Here is a 17686-nt window from a genome sequence, read left to right as displayed (position 1 = left end):
GACGCTGTGTTGATCGTGAGTAAAAAAAAGTTGATATTAAGACGTTTTTGTTTTGTGGGTTTATGTTTCGCCGCGTAATGACTGTGACCCCTGAATATGCGAACGTACAACGCGGAGGCTGCGTTTACTCTGTGGCCTCTATTCCAGATTCTCAACACAAGAAGAAGCGGTAAGCGACTCCGTTTCAAATACCCATTCATCAATAAACCCTCATATAGTTGACTGGTTAATTGGTCATTGGTTACCTATAATAGTTAATCGAGGTCGTTGTTAAAGGTTGTGTATTCTAACAGCTTTAATGGAGGCGGTGTTTAGTTGGAAGTGCGCGTGCGTTCACTAAAGCCTGGGTTTCAGGGCCTTGATTCTCAGATCGTATATTTAGTGTTAATCTTGATTTGATATTGTGTTAGTTATAACGATGTTAAGCGATGTTTCCCGATACCCTCTTCTTTACTTGACGAAGACAGCTTTTAATGGGGTGCAGTTCGAGGATTACGTTTGTATATTGTGTTACATTTGAATTGTTCCCAGTGACCGATTCCATATAAAGAAAATAAAAGCTTAAAGTTGTAACAAATAGATGTATCTCGTGTTAACTTCGCAAGCAATATGTGGAGTCATCCGAGTGCAATAATGGCTTTCTTGGTTACTTTTAAAGTAAGCTTGAAATTTGTGGCCTCTTAGCAATATACCTCCCAAAGCTGGGCACGTTCAATATCTTACTTTATTTACCTTTACCCCATACGGTTATACGCAAATCCAGGGGGAAATATCTCTTGTGTTTAATGTCGCTAAATAATGTTTTGCAATGTCCTATTCTCCCTGTCTTCACCTCGCACTTACCAGTGTGGTGAAGTATGGTCACATAGCTTGGGGGAGACCACGACAGTAGACTGACACAGACATTGAACGTTTTACACACGTGCATCGCATCCCACCCGAGATAACTAGTTTGTACATACTCTTAGGTTTTTTCGGTAAAGTCACGTAGGTAAAAAATAAAATAAAAAATTACTAAAAGTAATAATTAAAATAAAATAAACCACGACGTTTCGGAGGCAACACAAGTCTCCGTCATCAGGTGGGACCGTCACAGCTAAAATTACTGCATCAATCAGGTCCCACCTGATGACGGAGACTTGTGTTGCCTCCGAAACGTCGTGATTTATTATTATTTTTTATTTCTATTATTACTTTTAGTAATTTTTAATTTTATTTTTTACCTACGTGACTTTACCGAAAAAACCTAAGAGTATGAATTCTTGCAGTCACGAAAGCTTCAAATCTAGAATTAGTTTACATCTCCGTGGGTTTTCGCCTGCTCAAACGAAGGTCATTTTTGAATGTAACGTATAAATGCAGTGTGCATTTTTCTTGTTATCACTGCTGTTGTGATTTCCCGCAGGTCACAATGTTGGAGATCACCTGCAACGATCGGCTGGGAAAGAAAGTGCGGGTCAAGTGCAAGTATCCTTCATCAGCAGCGGGTTAATTCGATGAACTGTCGTAAAAAACAAGATCAGCGTCCGGTCTCTTAACAAAAGTAAACAGGAATTGGTTTCATGAGAGTAACGTTAGTAGTGATGTTTTTTTTCTTTTTTGACATTTGCTTTGAAACAATGTCATTACAATTTCGATTTAAAGCTTTCGTGACTGCAGGGATTCCTCTTCTTGGTTCTTTCGGTAAAGTCACGTAGAAGGGGACTTTACTGTTTACTGAAAGAACCAAGAAAATGTCATTACAGATAATACAACTTTAAAATGGATTAGCGCTTCAGCGCTATAAGGAGACAAAAAGTGACCAATTAAGTAATGTTACAATTTACTGAATTTCCTTATTGCCCAGATTAAAAGATGCATTTTTCCCATGTATTTTAAAGCAACATTTGGAGGTGCATTTTATAATTTGGTGTGTTTGATCAGGTTGTATAACTTTCCTGACACCGTGCACAGGTTTTGAGTGCGATTTTCAATGCATCTTATAATCTGGAAATGAATATATGAAATTCTTTTTTTTACTGTTTATATTGAGAGAGAATGCATTTTTAGGCATCGAACATAACCTGTTGAATGTCCATGACTTGTGTTTACACGCCTTGACCGTATACTTCAGTCCCAGCGACACAATCGGGGATTTAAAAAAGCTTATTGCAGCACAGACTGGAACAAAATGGGACAAAATTGTCCTGAAGAAATGGTAAGACACTGGAATACGTTTTGTATGTCGAAATAAATCTATACAGCATAGCCGATTAAATGTGTATTCAGTAAATACCCATTTCTATAATGTGTACTTTTTATACTTAATGTCAACACGCACAAGCCTGGAACACTCCAAAGTGTATGAAAAATTGCCTGATGCACACACCCGTGTGTTATCTACGGTGGACATCGTGGAAACAGTTTAGGAATGTCACATTTCACCCGTTAAGCAATTCGAATAATAGTTATTTGGGGTCACAATTGTATTTTAAAAAAAAAACATCTGTAGATGTATAATATCTAGTGGCGGCGGAGTTACATAAAGTAGTCTTGTACGATATAAATGAAGTCTCACAAGCGTTGTTCAATGCATGTATTTGGTTAGACTTTATTTGAATATATTAATCATTACATGTATAACAGTGATGTAGGGATGGATACTTAATTATGGGCCATATCAGGCTTAACATACAATGTACCTTATACTCACAGTTTTAGCAATCATTTAATCTCGTTTCTCTTTCAGGTACACCATATTTAAAGACCACGTTACGCTGGAGGACTGTATCCTTTACAAAAACAAATTAACAACGCCTTAAAGTGTTTAATTTTTAATGCATGAAGCACATTACCTGTTCACCTCATGTTTTAAAGTAAACATTACATTGCGATTGTCCTTAATGTTTAAACACAGATGAGATCCACGACGGACAAAATCTGGAGCTGTACTACCAATGAAGCACATCCAAGCATGGCGTCAACAATTCCATAATTGGGATGTTCCGCAAGACATCGTTGTACATCAGTCAGTTTTAATTAAATGTATTATTTACATGGGGAATCTGTAATACATTCTTGATTCTTTGACACTCATTAACATTGTATCTCCGCAATAGGAATGGCTTTTGTTACATTCATGCCATTATCAAGTTTATTTCTAATAAAAATGCAAGTTGACTTGTCGAACCATTGTCTTACAATCCTAGTGCAAAATTAAAAGTGCTATGATACTATATTGAAATTGTTTTCACAAAGTGCTATGCTTTTAAATCAATCATAGGTAGGAGGCTTTTTTATATTTTTTTGTTTACCCCGCTTTTACCCAAATTGTGTCATAAAACGAAGTATCCATTTAAATGTGTCACAGCAGTGTCACCCTTCAAGTAAGAGAATGCCCATGCAAGCAGATATCAGAGCTACCTTTGATATCCTATGAAGTGACCTCTGGTCCACACAGTTGAGGGAAGCATTGTCCCACCTGCTATGCATATGAGAGTAATGTTCATCACAATACAGTCAAAGCAATATTTAATTCTCAGTGCTGGAATGGTAGCCATGTAAGAAACAACATTGTATGTAATGGCTTTTATATGCAGTTATTGGTAACAAGGCTGAGCCCATCAACTCACTGCACAAGATAACTGTTTAATCACAAGCAGCTCCCAGGATCTCAACAGTGCAAGCGTATTGCTCTGACCTCTGGAGCCACTCAGCCATACAGATACCTTCATTCTCAGAACACTCCCTCAAGACTCAGCGTGATGGACTCCTTTGGCACGTGAACCTGGTGAATCTGAGTGGTTCTTGGCGCGAGCCTGTGTGCCTTAAGGCGGTCGACACGACGGTTTGCCTCCCGTGTTCGCTCTACTGCGTCCCGGGAGAGGTGGACATCCAGCTGTGTTCGTTCGGTCGCAGCCTGCTCTTGAAACTTCTCTTGTCTGCAAGCACACAATTTTTTTTTTTCAACACTTTCTAACTAAGGTTGAAAGCATTTGTGCATACGCTCTGTAATGGTAAGGGAGTCATAATAACTTGAAAATATGTTCTCATGTGAAGAAAACTTTAATAGCAAGTTAGGTACTTGAAAACTGACCACATTGATCAGTGTTGCTCAATTTAAACAACCCAGACATCTGTTAAAAAGAGCTTCATAGCTCATCGGAATCCACTATTCTAAAGATTTTGATTCTAATAAAATGGCTAATTGCATATATTCAACCCAACAGTGCCCTGACAGCTTTCCGTTTGCATCCATACCGCTATGATAAATGCGTGTTAGAAATCATTACATAATTAATGCGTATGCCTGATTTTTCCTAATTTGTTTTAGATGCAGTAGTATTGACAGGACCCCCCCCCCCACCTATGCATGCTCACTTTAATCCCAGGAGCCCTGCTTGATAATGTATATTAAAATAATTAGAGTAATGGTTAGCACAATGGACTTGCAATCCATACGTCGCCAATTTGATTACATTTTAGCATGGCTGTTGAAATAGTAGGCAAGTTTTGTTATTCCTCTATCCACCAAACAAATGGATACAACACGGTTGATCAGCAGCAAGATATGTGCGGAGGGTTGTTCATTTACAGCCTTATGCCTAGAGTAAGAACACCATATACGCACATTCTGACAGCCACACAATATCACTTTCTGGAAACTTAGGCGCATGAACGTCCAAACCTGCGCTGCAGGAACGTGCGCACGATCTCGCGCTGTTGCAGGCTGTGCTCCCGCTGATCCCCGGCCACTTCGGCGCGTGCGCTGCGCTCCTCCTGCCGGCGCATCTGCCAGTCGTGCCTCCACAACGCCTTACCCACGGCCGCTTGCTGCGTCCCAAATGCCCGTGCCATAACAAGCTCCGCTTGGCGCGAACGACGGTCGTGGTCCAGTCTCCGTTCACGCGCATTGTCTGCGTGCAAGAGAATAGTGTGAGTGTGTGGAAGGAGGTGGTGGAATGGTGGCGCATTGGTGAGCACACTATGCTATGGACTCGACAACACCCTTCACCGACCACGTTGACGGTGCATTGTGGTCAAGCAACTGCCCATGACTGGCAAGGCACACGAAGACCATCCAGTGGTGAAATTCAAGAAACCACCCGTACCTATGACATCAACAGAATCATTGTTGGTTGCTTATAATTTTTGGCTGTGCACAACAATTGTATTAAAATAAAACAATACAGGAATGAATATTGACGATAAGCTTACACTGCCCATTCCAGTGTAAAATTTTAATATCCCAGACCAGGTGGAGTAACAAAGAAGTAGGACCAGCTGTTTAAACAAAATTAATATATACACATACCTTAATGGAATAATACCTCAAAGAAAGAAGATAAAACTGATTTGAAAAATTAGACCTATGCTATCACATACACGGATTGTATATGATAGAATAGGTCAAAAATATAACTTGAAGATGGAACAACTACACCTAAATTGCAGGAAATAAGCAATACATTACAAATGAGTATGTCAAGAAAATATGCTCTCACCAAGGCTGTTTCACAGCAAAGACATTTTCATAATATTGAATTGGAAAAATAAAGGTATAAGCATAATTAATGTAGAAATTATTACTCATCTCAGATACTCTTAATGATCGTAATAACAAGCAATGGAAATTAACTATAGGACATTATACTGGTAGGAACCACCTGGTTCCACCAGCCCACAGGGGATTATTGTGTCCGTCCGTCGTGCATCAAAAAATGGGAGGGGTGGGGCTTGGTGGAGAGGGGAGGGTTGGGAGGGGCTGGTCACCCCGTGGTGCCCTTATAAAGCTCAAAGTTTAACCTACTCACGCCGGCTTGTGCCCGCCCTCACAGTCGGCCATATTTGCGGAATACACCACGCCGCCATTGACCCTGGCCATTGACCGAGCAACCCAACGTTCCTACCAGCTCCCTCCGCAGGAATGTGTTTTACAAACGGTCTGCATGAGTAAATGTCACATTCAACAAATTTGCTAACAAGAGTTTATGTCCGAAGGAATACACAATGAGGCACTTATTGAGGTGGATTGAAGTTACAAAAGCACAATGGAGTGATTTTGGAAACCTCAATTTGATAACAGCAACATACCAAAGTGCTGCGACGTGCATGAGAAACATGGACAAAGTACAACGGTTATAAAAACCGAAAAGTTGCCAAACAAGCATGGACGGATGCATCCCTGGAATTAGGCAAATAAACATGGGCCGGGGGAAATTAGAGGCATCATTGACAGGTGAGTGCATGGGCTTGAGCAAGTCACGTCACTAGGCGAGAGGATGAACGAGATTGTGACAGCAGCCGTGGAGAACACGCTCGAAAAGATGACCACCGAGGAAGATGGAGCAATGAGTTTGCTCACGTGCAGCATTGCAACATCGCAAGACCAGAAGGAACGGTGAAGGCATGCGGAAGCATTCATACAGCGGTGGATAAGGTTGGGTTAAGTAAAACAAATTGAAGGGGTATCGCGCAATTTAAGAAGTGTTTTGACCTGCAGTATTATACACTATTTGGTGATACTGCGTTGGATGTCGTTCACAGGTGCACATAAAAAAACTTCAAAACACATCAATAACGCTGCCTTAAAATAAACAATATATAACGGATGATGTTTTTGGCAGTGACCATTCATAGCACATAAAGGGTAGCACAACTTAAGATTGAGTTCAGCCTCGCCATTAAGTGTTCGATAATGTAATAGCTACTTCAAATTCATGCTTGCGTAATAAACTTTACCGTCACGTTAATGTGTAGCTTTATACGAGCGTTGGAATTGTGCCACTGTAATAGCTCTTATGTATGTACGTATATGTATGTATGGTGAACTTATATTCTTGGTTCGTTCAGTAAAGTCATGTAGAAGAGAAATAAAAAAATAATAAAATTATCACGTTTCGATTGCAACACAAGCAATCATCATCAGGTGTGAAAACCACAGCAATATTTTTTTTTCTAATTTTCTTGGTGTGGATTTCACACCTGATGATGATTGCTTGTGTTGCAATCGAAACGTCGTGAGAATTTTATTGTTTTATTATTTTATCATTTCCCTTCTACGTGACTTTACCGAAAGAACCAAGAATATGAATCCCTGCAGTCACGAAAGCTTTAAATCGAAATTTATGGTGAACTTCTTTCGCAACGTACAGAGCCAACCGTGCTAATCAGAGGTTCAGGGGTAGGACAACAAACTAAACACAAAAAAGCAGTTTTAAAGAAATTAGTTTTCAATCTAGATTTTAAAGTGCATAGGTCCATTGGGTTCCTAATATCAGAAGGAAGAGCGTTCCAGACGGCCGCAAAAGCACATCTGAAAACGCGCGATGCAGTGACCATCTTTGTTCGATGGTTAAGGGGGCCGTACAGTGAAATGAAGAAATCTCAAAATCGGTCAGGATCTTTTACCGTTGTCGTATCTGTGGTGGAGCACGTGACACAATGTACGTGATAGAATGCAATGTTGAACGGATTGACTGATCATCCGGCACTCACTGATTTGCTCCAGTGATTCTCTCACCCCCTTATCATTCTTCTATCACTATTAATATTGTTACTATTCCTGTGAACTCAACTCGTTTATCCACCTATGTTGAGGCCGTTCAGACTGACCCACCCAAATGGCGTTCAACCACCACACTGCAGGTCAAAATAAGGTTTTAATTTCTGTTTATTCCCTCGCTTTGCTCGACTTTGGATTGCCCTCTCCCGCTCTGTTTTCTCAAGTTCGTATAACCTTGCTTAACTCAAGAAACATATTGACACCTAAAACACCTTTAGTGAATCCTGAATAGTGATGTTTGTTGCTAGCCACTTGGCGTTTTGGGCCTTTGGTCCTGTGCTAAGCAACATAAAAAAAAGGATGAAGGGAACATGAGTCAAGGGCTTGCCATCTCGCCACACAGTGTTAACTACCTTGCCTGGTATACAATAGTTTGTGGGTTCGATCCCGACCCTGACACCTGTATATTTGGAGTTTGCATGCCTCTCTTACCCTGGTCGTGTGGATTATTTTCTGGGTCCTCCGGTTTTTCCTTCCACATTTAGAAGCGTGCATTTAGAGTACTTGGCCGCTATACATTTCCACATGATATGCCACTTCGCTGACCTATCATTTGTGCCCAGGTCGCTTTTGAAAAAGTGCTATATAGCTCAGCGGGCCTTACCTGATAAGATAAATATAGTTCGGTTTAAAGAGAAAATACCTCCGTCAAGGGGCGCCTGCCTCTTCTGTCGCTGCAGGTCGTCCGTCATGCGAGCGCAATCTGCCTCCCTCAGGCGCACCGCGACCTCACGTTTCTCCTCCAGAAAGCCCCGCATGCGCGCCTGCATCACTGCTCTCCAAATGCAATTAGGAAGTGAGAAAAAAAAACTTAAAAAAAAATGTGTAGGTCATTGGCACAGAGCTAATAGCGTCGTGATGGTGGTGGGTGTTCAAATTTACACCAGCAGATTGCTCTGCATGGGCGGATGGAAATAGATGCCCATTTGCTGCCTTACAATAGGCCATCTGCCCAAATGATTTTATTTTCTCATCTAATCAGGCAAGGAAGTAGTTTCCTCTATCATTATTTTCAAGCTTGACTTGTCATGGCGCACACGACCTTGAAAGTCGCCACTGCCCATTGGCCAGAAGTCGTGAAACCCAATCATCCACACGGCACACCCCCCCCCCCCATTCGCACCTCGTTTGGCCGAGTGCGCCCTGTTCACGGTCTCAACCTTGGCGGTCAGGTGCCCCACTCTCTCCCGCTCTCGTTGAGCCCGTTCGAGGGTCTCAAACGGCGCCAGCACGTGGGACCCCATGGAGCGACGGCGTAGGCGTTCGTCCAGACTCGTCGTGGGGTGCTGGTCGCGGGCGCACACACACACGCACCTACACGTTGGCATACCGTTTCTCGTGGTATTTGACCTTTATTTCAAAAGCAGGGCAAATGCGCGTGAACAAGAAAAGCACTTTTAGCGTGTGTGCGAAAGCGAAATACAAAGTAATCGGTCTCCTGGAAGGAATGCAAATCGCACATCTAATTGACTGGATTGCAATGTTTTTTTTTTCTATTCGTTTGGTGCGGTCTGCATTAAATATGTAAAATGGAAAGTGGTAACCGAAATAAATGCACTTCGTAACAAAACATCTGCTAGTTCGTTAGTGGCTTTGTCTCTGTCAATTCCTTACCTGTGGTCGGTGTATAAATTCTGTCCTGGACTCATCCTGAATGAGAGAATGGATCTGGCTCACGGATTTCCTGATATCACATGCCTGCTCATGCCGGGTAAGCAGCAAATCCCGTAGAGGATCAGACTGGTGGATCCTGGCACACAGGCCCGACATGCGGAACTGGACTTGTTGGTCTTCCAGATTGACATCCGTGTTCAAGTCATCACCTTTATCCCGTGTCTCCAAGACTATTGTGGAACACATACATTGATGTAAGCGATTTTAAAAGGAAACAATCCTAATCATAAGTATCAGTGGCGCTACATTTACACTCTGAAACATGGTTGATGTTCAATAAAAGATGAATTAATGGACGTTTTCTGAAATCTAAATGTTTATAACTACTGCTGTAAAGACAATCACTTCATCGGGAAAATTATTCCCAAACATTCGATTAATTTACCTGGGTATGCCATTGTGTTGTTATTATAAATAAGCAAGGTTATAATATTTCGATTTAAAGCTTTCGTGACTGCAGGGATTCATCTTCTTGGTTCTTTCGGTAAAGTCACGTAGAATGGAAATAATAAAATAATAAAAATAAAACATAATAAAATAATATAGTATAATAATATACAATAAATAATGTTTTTTTTTTCCATTCTACGTGACTTTACCGAAAGAACCAAGAAGAAGAAGGTTATAATACATTAAATATCCTACCATTACATTTGTTACTTCCAAGCGTTTGCATTTTAAAAAAAACCTAATTAAGTCTCCATGTGTGTTCGTGGCTAAGAGACAAATAGACCTGTTTGTTGTCGAAGTGGCTTTGTCTCCTTCCGTCTCATTACTTCACTAATGTGACCACGCTGGTGCCTGAAAGGAGCGGTATGAATCCAAGTGGATGGGTAGGACCTCTGTGGGTAGGCACTTGTTGGGCTCAAACGATCCAAGGCATCCTTGCAAGACAATACAAATGGTGAATAAAAACTTAAACCTTTTTAGCATTCCCTACCACACACACACACACATGTGATGTCAATGAATGGAACATACTAGCTTTGTTCAAGGGCACAATAAGTCAGCTTAAATTGTTGCAAATTTCACCGCGCGGTTGAGTAATTTTCCTTGGGACAATCATTTCGCTCACTAAAAGCCCATTGTTAGTGCAAAGCTCAATACATTCGTGATTGTGTTGAGATGTGACTCAAGCAGAACCACTGTAGCAATACAAGACTTGAATGCGCGTAATCACCACTTTCACACGACTGACAAGTGAAATGCACATCAAAATCCACTATCTCATACCTGTGGTGAGTGTATATTGACGTTACAAGTCAATTGAAAGATTTTGTACAGTTTCTTTTGTACGAACCAATGACACAAAATCAATAGTCACAAAATCATGCACTGGCGTTTGTTGTTCGTGAAGAATCTGTTTACCTGGACTGTACTTGTGTGCAGTTGATTCAAATCTATCGTAAGATGCTTGACTTCTGCTTTTTCCTTGAGTAAAAGAAGATATATCAAATTAAGTAACTATATGGGCAGTGTCCATCCTTAAAAAAAAATGGATGGTATACTTATACATTTTGAAACGTTCCTATGTGTTGTTTTTTCCCTTTGTAGAATAAAAGTAACTTATAGTTAAAACGGTTTACCGAAATCGACCGTAAAACTAAAACATTCAAAGCGCACGGAAACGACACGCACCTTCATTTTGCACTGGCTCCTGCTTGTCATCTGGCCAGAAGGTCCTCCATCCCAGGCCCGCGCTAGGCCCTCAGCCAGGATTGCTCGCTCCTCCCGCTCCGGCCGAGATGTTCTGCCGCACGATGCTGGTAGCCTCCTGCCTGTCTTCCCGAGCCTGGCACGGACCAGGTGCCCGCGAAGCCAACGTTGGATGATGTGCACAGCCGAGTGACGTGCCAGCACTGCGTTGATGTCCTTCAGGAGCCTCTGGAAGTGCTGCATCTTTGCGATGTACGATATCTGATTGTAGCATTTAAAAATAGATACTTGATTTTCTTAGTACGCATTAAAAACTAAAAGGTAGAGTGCAAACTACAACACAAATAGCGTTTATCGTTTTCCAATGTGTTTTCGGGTTGTACCGTGTGTTGTTCAGCATGATGTCTGACAGGCTGAATAATTCAGTTCCTGAAGAAACTTGCAGCACCCGCAGAGAAATATCGGACATCAAGCTGCACAACATGCGGTACAATCCAACAACACATTGAGAGTCATGCAGCTCAACTGTGACCTTATGCAGTAAATGGCTTTTCTGTTGTAGATATATACCTCGACTGTGTGTTTTAGGCTTTGCGACACAAGTTTGAGGTTTTTGTAAATGAGAAAGAAGACTTTAAATTGATGGATAGGAACACCATTAAACCACTCTCGTGACGTCAATGCATTGATATGCTAAAATGAACTTAAGTGACAGAAGACGCAATCCAAAATCACTTTGACTACACTCCCATTTTAATACGTCAATGCAACGACGTCACTACAGTGCTGTAATGACATGCATGCGCAGAACTTCAGTCTATGTTGTTATTAACGAAGATTAAATCTACTGTTTGACATCCTGGAACACAGCCTAAGTATGTATCCACAAGATAATATGAATGAGCTGTTTCGGATTGATTCTCTGCTGGTAATTTGTGATGCATGCATCATTTGTATTCGTGACAATTTTATAGCACTCGTGTTTTACTTATTTCATATGCTAATTATTGAACGGGCTGCATTTAAGTCACATTATAGAGTCCCCTGAAAACTTTACACAAATATAAGTTACAGATATAAAACCTAATCGTGCTCATGCATTACTCAGTTACAACATACAGTTTATGGAAATCCCAAGAAAAAGTGATATTAGGGAAGGAACACAAAAGCAAACCATTCATTGTCAAAGGCTTATTAGTTAGCTAACATTGCCATTTTACACAATTGCCATTTTTCATTTTCATCGTCATCAGCTAAGCTTGATCCAATTCTGTATGAAGGCCTCCCAAAACCGTCACCATCCCACACGGTGCCATGATACCACAATCTCACTCTGACGTATGAGTTGATCTTACCCTCTCAGGAATGTTTAGATTATTTGGCTGCTATAAATTTCCACATGATAAGCCAATTCAGTTGAGCTATTATTTGTGGCCAGGTCGCCTCTATAAAAGAGCTATTAGCTCAGTGGGCTTTACCTGGTGAAATAAAAAAATGTTTGAAAAATAGTTTCATCCATTGGCCATTATCCCTTCGAATGATGTGTCCTGCCAATGTCCACTAATTTTCCTATGTGGTACGAAGGGCCATTGGCAGAATGTGTTCAATAATGTTGTTCTCCCGTCCATGTATTCCTCATTCTGTCTCTCAGCCTAATTCCACGAATGCAGCTCTCAATCCTACTTCCTATACTTTTTACATTTTCGATACTTTTTGTCGGCGTCAAACATTTCAGATCCGTACCTAAGTGGGCAAATATATACACCGAATGAAGCCGCGTGTTCAAACCTGTCTCGGAAGGCAGGTGCGTACGCCCACGACCATGGCTGGGCTCAGGGCTCGGAATCGCTCGCTCGTCGACGCGCGACCCGCCAGCCCCTCGATAATCTCCTCGTCGGCCACCACCACGCCGTCCAGCGCCTGCAGCGTGGCGATCGAATTGACGACGCGGTGCCGGTAGCCTGGCCGCAGCGAAAGTGGCGTGTCGGCCAGAGTAAGAGCCACGAGGCTCGGGCAGGCTGCCAGGCAAGGTATGGCGGCAGTGCCCAGTGGGTTGTCGTGAAGGTACAACACACGGAGCTCTGGCAGCCCGAGCCAAAAGTCGGGCCAGGGCAGCGCGCTGATCTGCAATCGGCACGCATTCTTTTTTTATTATTCAATCAATCTTGTGCGTGAATAATTTATGTATTCATTAAAGCCATGTGCCTACATTTAAATAGAAAATGAAATAACATAAACGCATTAATTTAACGATTATAAACGTTTGCGGCTTTTACAAGTCCCTTAAAAGCGCTTTGTGCAATAAGGGTCATTAATTCACCGCGAGTTTAAATTACATTAGCCTTATAATTGCATTCATTGGTTTGAAATAGTACCCAGTGAAAAATAAGGTAACGTTCTACTACAACTATTATATAACGGCATGTGCCACACTGCTGCGCTCAGTGTAACATTTCCAGGCCATAAAACATGTTTAAAGATGTAATCTCGTACCACTTATGCATTCAAAGTTGATGCAACTCATTTTTTTTTAAATCCCTTTGCAGTTCAATTCAGAAATGACATATCATTTCCCAGCACAGGAGACCTGCACCAATAAATAATACACATAATCTTCCGTTTTTAATGTTTTTATTTACATGAAAATTTTTAAGAATAAATCAAAGCCCATTCTTTAATCAGGCGAACGTCCAAATAGTTTATCACTTTCTCAAGAAAATAACGTAGGAATCAGTAAAACAGAAAATGTATTTTTTAGCATCATTGTCGTCTAGAAGTCTCTTGCTTCGCAGTTCTCATTGCAGTCAAATGCAAACGTTGAACTGTTTGCGAGCCTTAGGAGTTACCTTTAAACAAGTTGTGCACTTTTGGTAACGCAGGAATGCCTAGCATAAAAGTCCATGAGAGTGGGAATCAAACCCCCAGTCAGCTTTAGTTCACAGTGGGAGGTCGTTTATTCTCCTCTGCTACTCCTTTGTCTAATAATGCATTTTCCCAGCCGTCTGCACTGTTATACCCAAATTGTACCGTAAATTATATAGTAAACCATTACTCTGTGACAACCCAGCTTAATTACCACAGTACGTCGCATATCCGACCGTCACATATCCACCCTCACCAATTAAGCACCGACACTCAGTGCAGTCTTTGTGCGTGGCGTAGCTGTCAAAATGTAAGTTGACGTTGGGATATCCAACCTTTTCACGTGACCGCCTACAATCTCTGTGCAAAGGTAGGATATGAGAACACCTTTGGGGCTGTCCATAAATGACGTCACGCGATTTTGGACGATGTTTTACCCCCCCCCCCCTTCGTCACACGGCGTCACAAAAAGTCAGACCCCCCCTCAAATATGACGTCACAAAGCTCTGCCCCCCCCCCCCCCAAAAATAATAAAACATGCTTCAAATCGCTTTAAACTATTGTCATTGTAGTGCGCATTTAATGTGGCACTGCACTCTGATGTTGTAGGAGAAAACATCGATTTAAAAGTCTATTTAATTAAGTAGAACTGTTGTCTATATTTATTTAAAGTTGCGCATTATGTGACGTCACGTATCTCACCCCCCCCCCCCCCATCGTCACACATCGTCACAAATGTCTGACCCCCCCCCCCCTAGGTGCGTGACGTCATTTATGGACGGCCCCTTTAGCAAAAGTGACCATGCGGTTCATTGGTCAGGGCGGATATACGTGACGGTCAAACACGCGAGTTGCACACCGAACCACCACACAATCCGCCACCACAACGTGAACACCTCCAACACAGCACCACTCGCTCGCTCCATCCATCCATCCGTCCCCTCCGGCGTCTCCAAGTCACCTGGTTGGAGTGGAGGTCGAGCTCCAGGAGGCTTGGGCACGACCCCAGCGCCTCCACCCTCCTGATGTAGTTGTTGCCCAGGTGCAGGAATCGCAGCGAGTGGCAGAGCGCGAGGTCTCCCATGCTGCCCAGCCTCGCCTGGCTCAGACACACCACGGCCAGGCGAAGCAACTCATCGGGGCCTCCCTTCTGACCCCGTGGAGCCTGATCCCCGGTCACCACCCGCACATTACCGTGGCCCAGGGTCACGTCCCTGGAGTCGGGCTGCTCTGTGGTCACCTGGGTCACCTTTAGGGCTTTCCTATCGCTGGTCACCTCTCCAAGGCAACTCTGTTGAGTGGTCACATCTCCACGTGCTATCTGACCCTCGGTGACCTCTCTCAGCTCGCCGCCGCGGTTAAGATTCGACTCAAGATGTGTCTTATCGTGAATCCAATTGCTCAGGTTGCTCCGGCTCCGGGTCGCGTCTCCCAAGTGACCCTGACTCTGGGTCACGACGCTCCCACGGGCAGCTTCGTCGCTACGCGCTGGTTGACCCCCAGCCGCTTGGCCTCTGCTGAGAATCAATGGCCAGGTCGGGGTGACCAGGAACCCAGCCACGGCCGCCTCCTTCATGTGGCGTGTTTGTGAGGGCCAGTGCGAGCAAGAGGGAGTTACTCTTAGGTTTTTTCGGTAAAGTCACGGAGGTAAAAAATGTATAATAAAAATAAATAATATAAAATAATAGAAATAAAATAATAAATCACGACGTTTCGGAGGCAACACAAGCTTCCGTCTTCAGGTGGAACCGTCACAGCACAATTGCTGTACAGAAATTTCTATTAATTTTCTATTTTTATTATTTATTTTTATTATTTATTTTTTCCCCTACGTGACTTTACCGAAAAAACCTAAGAGTTTGAATTATTGCAGTCACGAAAGCTTCAAATCTAGTGATCAAGAGGGAGATGTTGAGAGAGCGCTGAGAAGGGCACGGAGAGGAGGAGGAAAAATGAGGTGAGATGGAACAGACGGGGAGAGAGCAGCGGAAATGATAGAAGAGGAGAGTAAATAAGAAATACGGGAGAGAGAATATGAGTTGAAATGTGAGACGGGGAGTGCATGAAGCAGAGACGGCTGTCGATGAGAACAGAGTGAACGCAGTGGAGGATGAGCGGCGTCGTGGAGGTGAATACGAGCGGAGGAGAGGAGGGCGAAAGGGAAAGGAGAGGGTGCGAGAGTGGAGACGAGACGGAGAGGGAGTGAGGAGGATGATGATGAGGATGATGATGAGGGGGATGATGATGAGGAGGATGATAAGGCAATCCCAGGGGCCCTCCGGCTTAGTCGCGGCTCCGCGTCGCCACGGCAACGGCCGCGCTACGGAGCGCGAGACGGGGAGCGGCGCACGGAACGCGATTCGCTCGTGCGCCGCTCGATTTGGAGTCACTACGGGTTTCGATAATGATCACATTACGATTACTGTCATCATTAGACCTTTCTAGATTTGAAGCTTTCGTGACTGCAATAATTCATACTCTTAGGTTTTTTCGGTAAAGTCACGTAGGTAAAAAATAAATAATAATAAATAATAATAGAAAAAATATATATTTTTTTATTTCTTATTTTTTACCTACGTGACTTTACCGAAAAAACCTAAGAGTATGAATCCTTGCAGTCACGAAAGCTTCAAATCTAGAACAAATATGCTTGCGATCCACCAAACCTCGCCTCCACGGTGCTGGGTTACAGGCGGTGCGTGCGTCTGTCTATCCATCACTGTGGCTCGCACTTTTACGCGTGGCGACGGCGAAAGCTCCTACTCGAAGGGTCGTATCATTAGACCTCCTTTGCCAGTACCAAAATATAATAATAGGGTTTTTCCCCTTTTTTCTGGCAACAAAACTGAAACCTTTTTACGAGGATTAATGTCTGCATTAACCACAATACTTGCAGTCAAATGCAAACAAAAATACACTATGATAATATATGCATTGTCCTTGTAACTGATTGGTCCACACCAAGGAACGGCTTTCTTTTGAGCCTCGACCCAATTGGTGCTCGACCAGAGGATGCCAAGCCTTTGCATATATTATCATAGTGTGTTTTTGTTTGCATTTGACTGCAAGTATCGTGGTTAATGCAGACATTAATCCTTGTAAAAAGGTTTCAGTTTTGTTGCCAGAAAAAAGGGGAAAACCCCCTATGATTACTGTCATGTCACAGGGTAGTGCTGATGTCTACTAGCCCCCAAATAATTGACCCTTAACATTTGTTTTTTCATTGGCATATTAATTTCTGTTTTAAATTAAACTTAATTTTAAAAAATCTTGACTTAAAGCTTTCGTAACTGCAGGAATTCATATTCTTTGGTTCTTCCGGTAAAGTCACGTAAATAGGTTAAAGTTAATACAAATAAAATAAAAACTACGACGTTTCGATCACAACACAAGCGATCGTCATCAGGAGGAAAACAAACAGGCGATCTAAACGTCGTAGTTTTTTATATTTTATTTTTATTACTTTAAACCTATTTACGTGACTTTACCGAAAGACCAAAAGAATATTAATTAACAAAAAGTTGTTGAGAATTAATTGGGGGTCACAAGACATCTGGACCACCCTGTAATCTTCATGGTTTAGTTAATCATCACGATGCGATTAATCAGAATCAGAATCTGTATATATCCTGGAGGAATCCGACGAGCTTTAACGGGGCCGTCCATAAATGACGTCACGCGATTTTGGCCGATTTTGACCCTCCCCTCCACCCTCGTCACACGGCGTCACAAAAAGTCAGACCCCCCCTCAAATATGACGTCACGAAGCTCTGCCCCTCCCCCCCAAACCATATTTCCATTTTGAAAATAAAACTTGCTTCAAATCACTTTAAACTATTGTAATTGTAGTGCGTATTTAATGTGACCCTGCACTGATATTGTAGGGGAAAACATTTATTAAAAAAATATTTAATCAAGTAGAACGTGTTGTCTATATTTATTTAACGTTGC

General features: G+C 42.4%; 2 protein-coding genes across 3 annotated transcripts; one reads left to right on the top strand and one right to left on the bottom strand.

Moving 5' to 3' along the window:
- Window positions 1-81: 81 nt before the first annotated feature.
- Window positions 82-3159, top strand: UBL5 (ubiquitin like 5). 2 transcript variants are annotated; one of them, XM_078865371.1, is made up of 5 exons: window positions 82-167; window positions 1384-1467; window positions 2114-2197; window positions 2729-2766; window positions 2897-3159. In XM_078865371.1, exons 1-5 carry the CDS (start codon window positions 97-99, stop codon window positions 2938-2940), a joined length of 321 nt encoding a protein of 106 aa, XP_078721497.1. In that variant the 5' UTR covers window positions 82-96; the 3' UTR covers window positions 2941-3159. The 2 variants fall into 2 exon arrangements, with proteins under 2 accessions (XP_078721497.1, XP_078721496.1); XM_078865370.1 differs by having other exon boundaries at window positions 96-169; window positions 1406-1467.
- An 80-nt stretch (window positions 3160-3239) lies between these two features.
- LRRIQ3 (leucine rich repeats and IQ motif containing 3) lies at window positions 3240-16186 on the bottom strand. The gene is made up of 10 exons (XM_078865367.1): window positions 14697-16186; window positions 12662-12997; window positions 10856-11134; window positions 10586-10648; window positions 9951-10101; window positions 9158-9387; window positions 8667-8829; window positions 8187-8315; window positions 4667-4895; window positions 3240-3920 (listed from the first exon to the last, which is right to left on the bottom strand). The coding sequence occupies exons 1-10, from the start codon at window positions 15309-15311 to the stop codon at window positions 3716-3718; spliced, it is 2400 nt and encodes a 799-aa protein (XP_078721493.1). The 5' UTR covers window positions 15312-16186; the 3' UTR covers window positions 3240-3715.
- Window positions 16187-17686: the final 1500 nt, after the last annotated feature.

This window comes from Lampetra fluviatilis, chromosome 20, assembly GCF_964198595.1.
Source record: "Lampetra fluviatilis chromosome 20, kcLamFluv1.1, whole genome shotgun sequence".
NCBI lineage: Eukaryota > Metazoa > Chordata > Hyperoartia > Petromyzontiformes > Petromyzontidae > Lampetra > Lampetra fluviatilis.
Note: the sequence above shows the minus strand (reverse complement) of the source record. Positions and strands in the feature narration are given on the sequence as shown.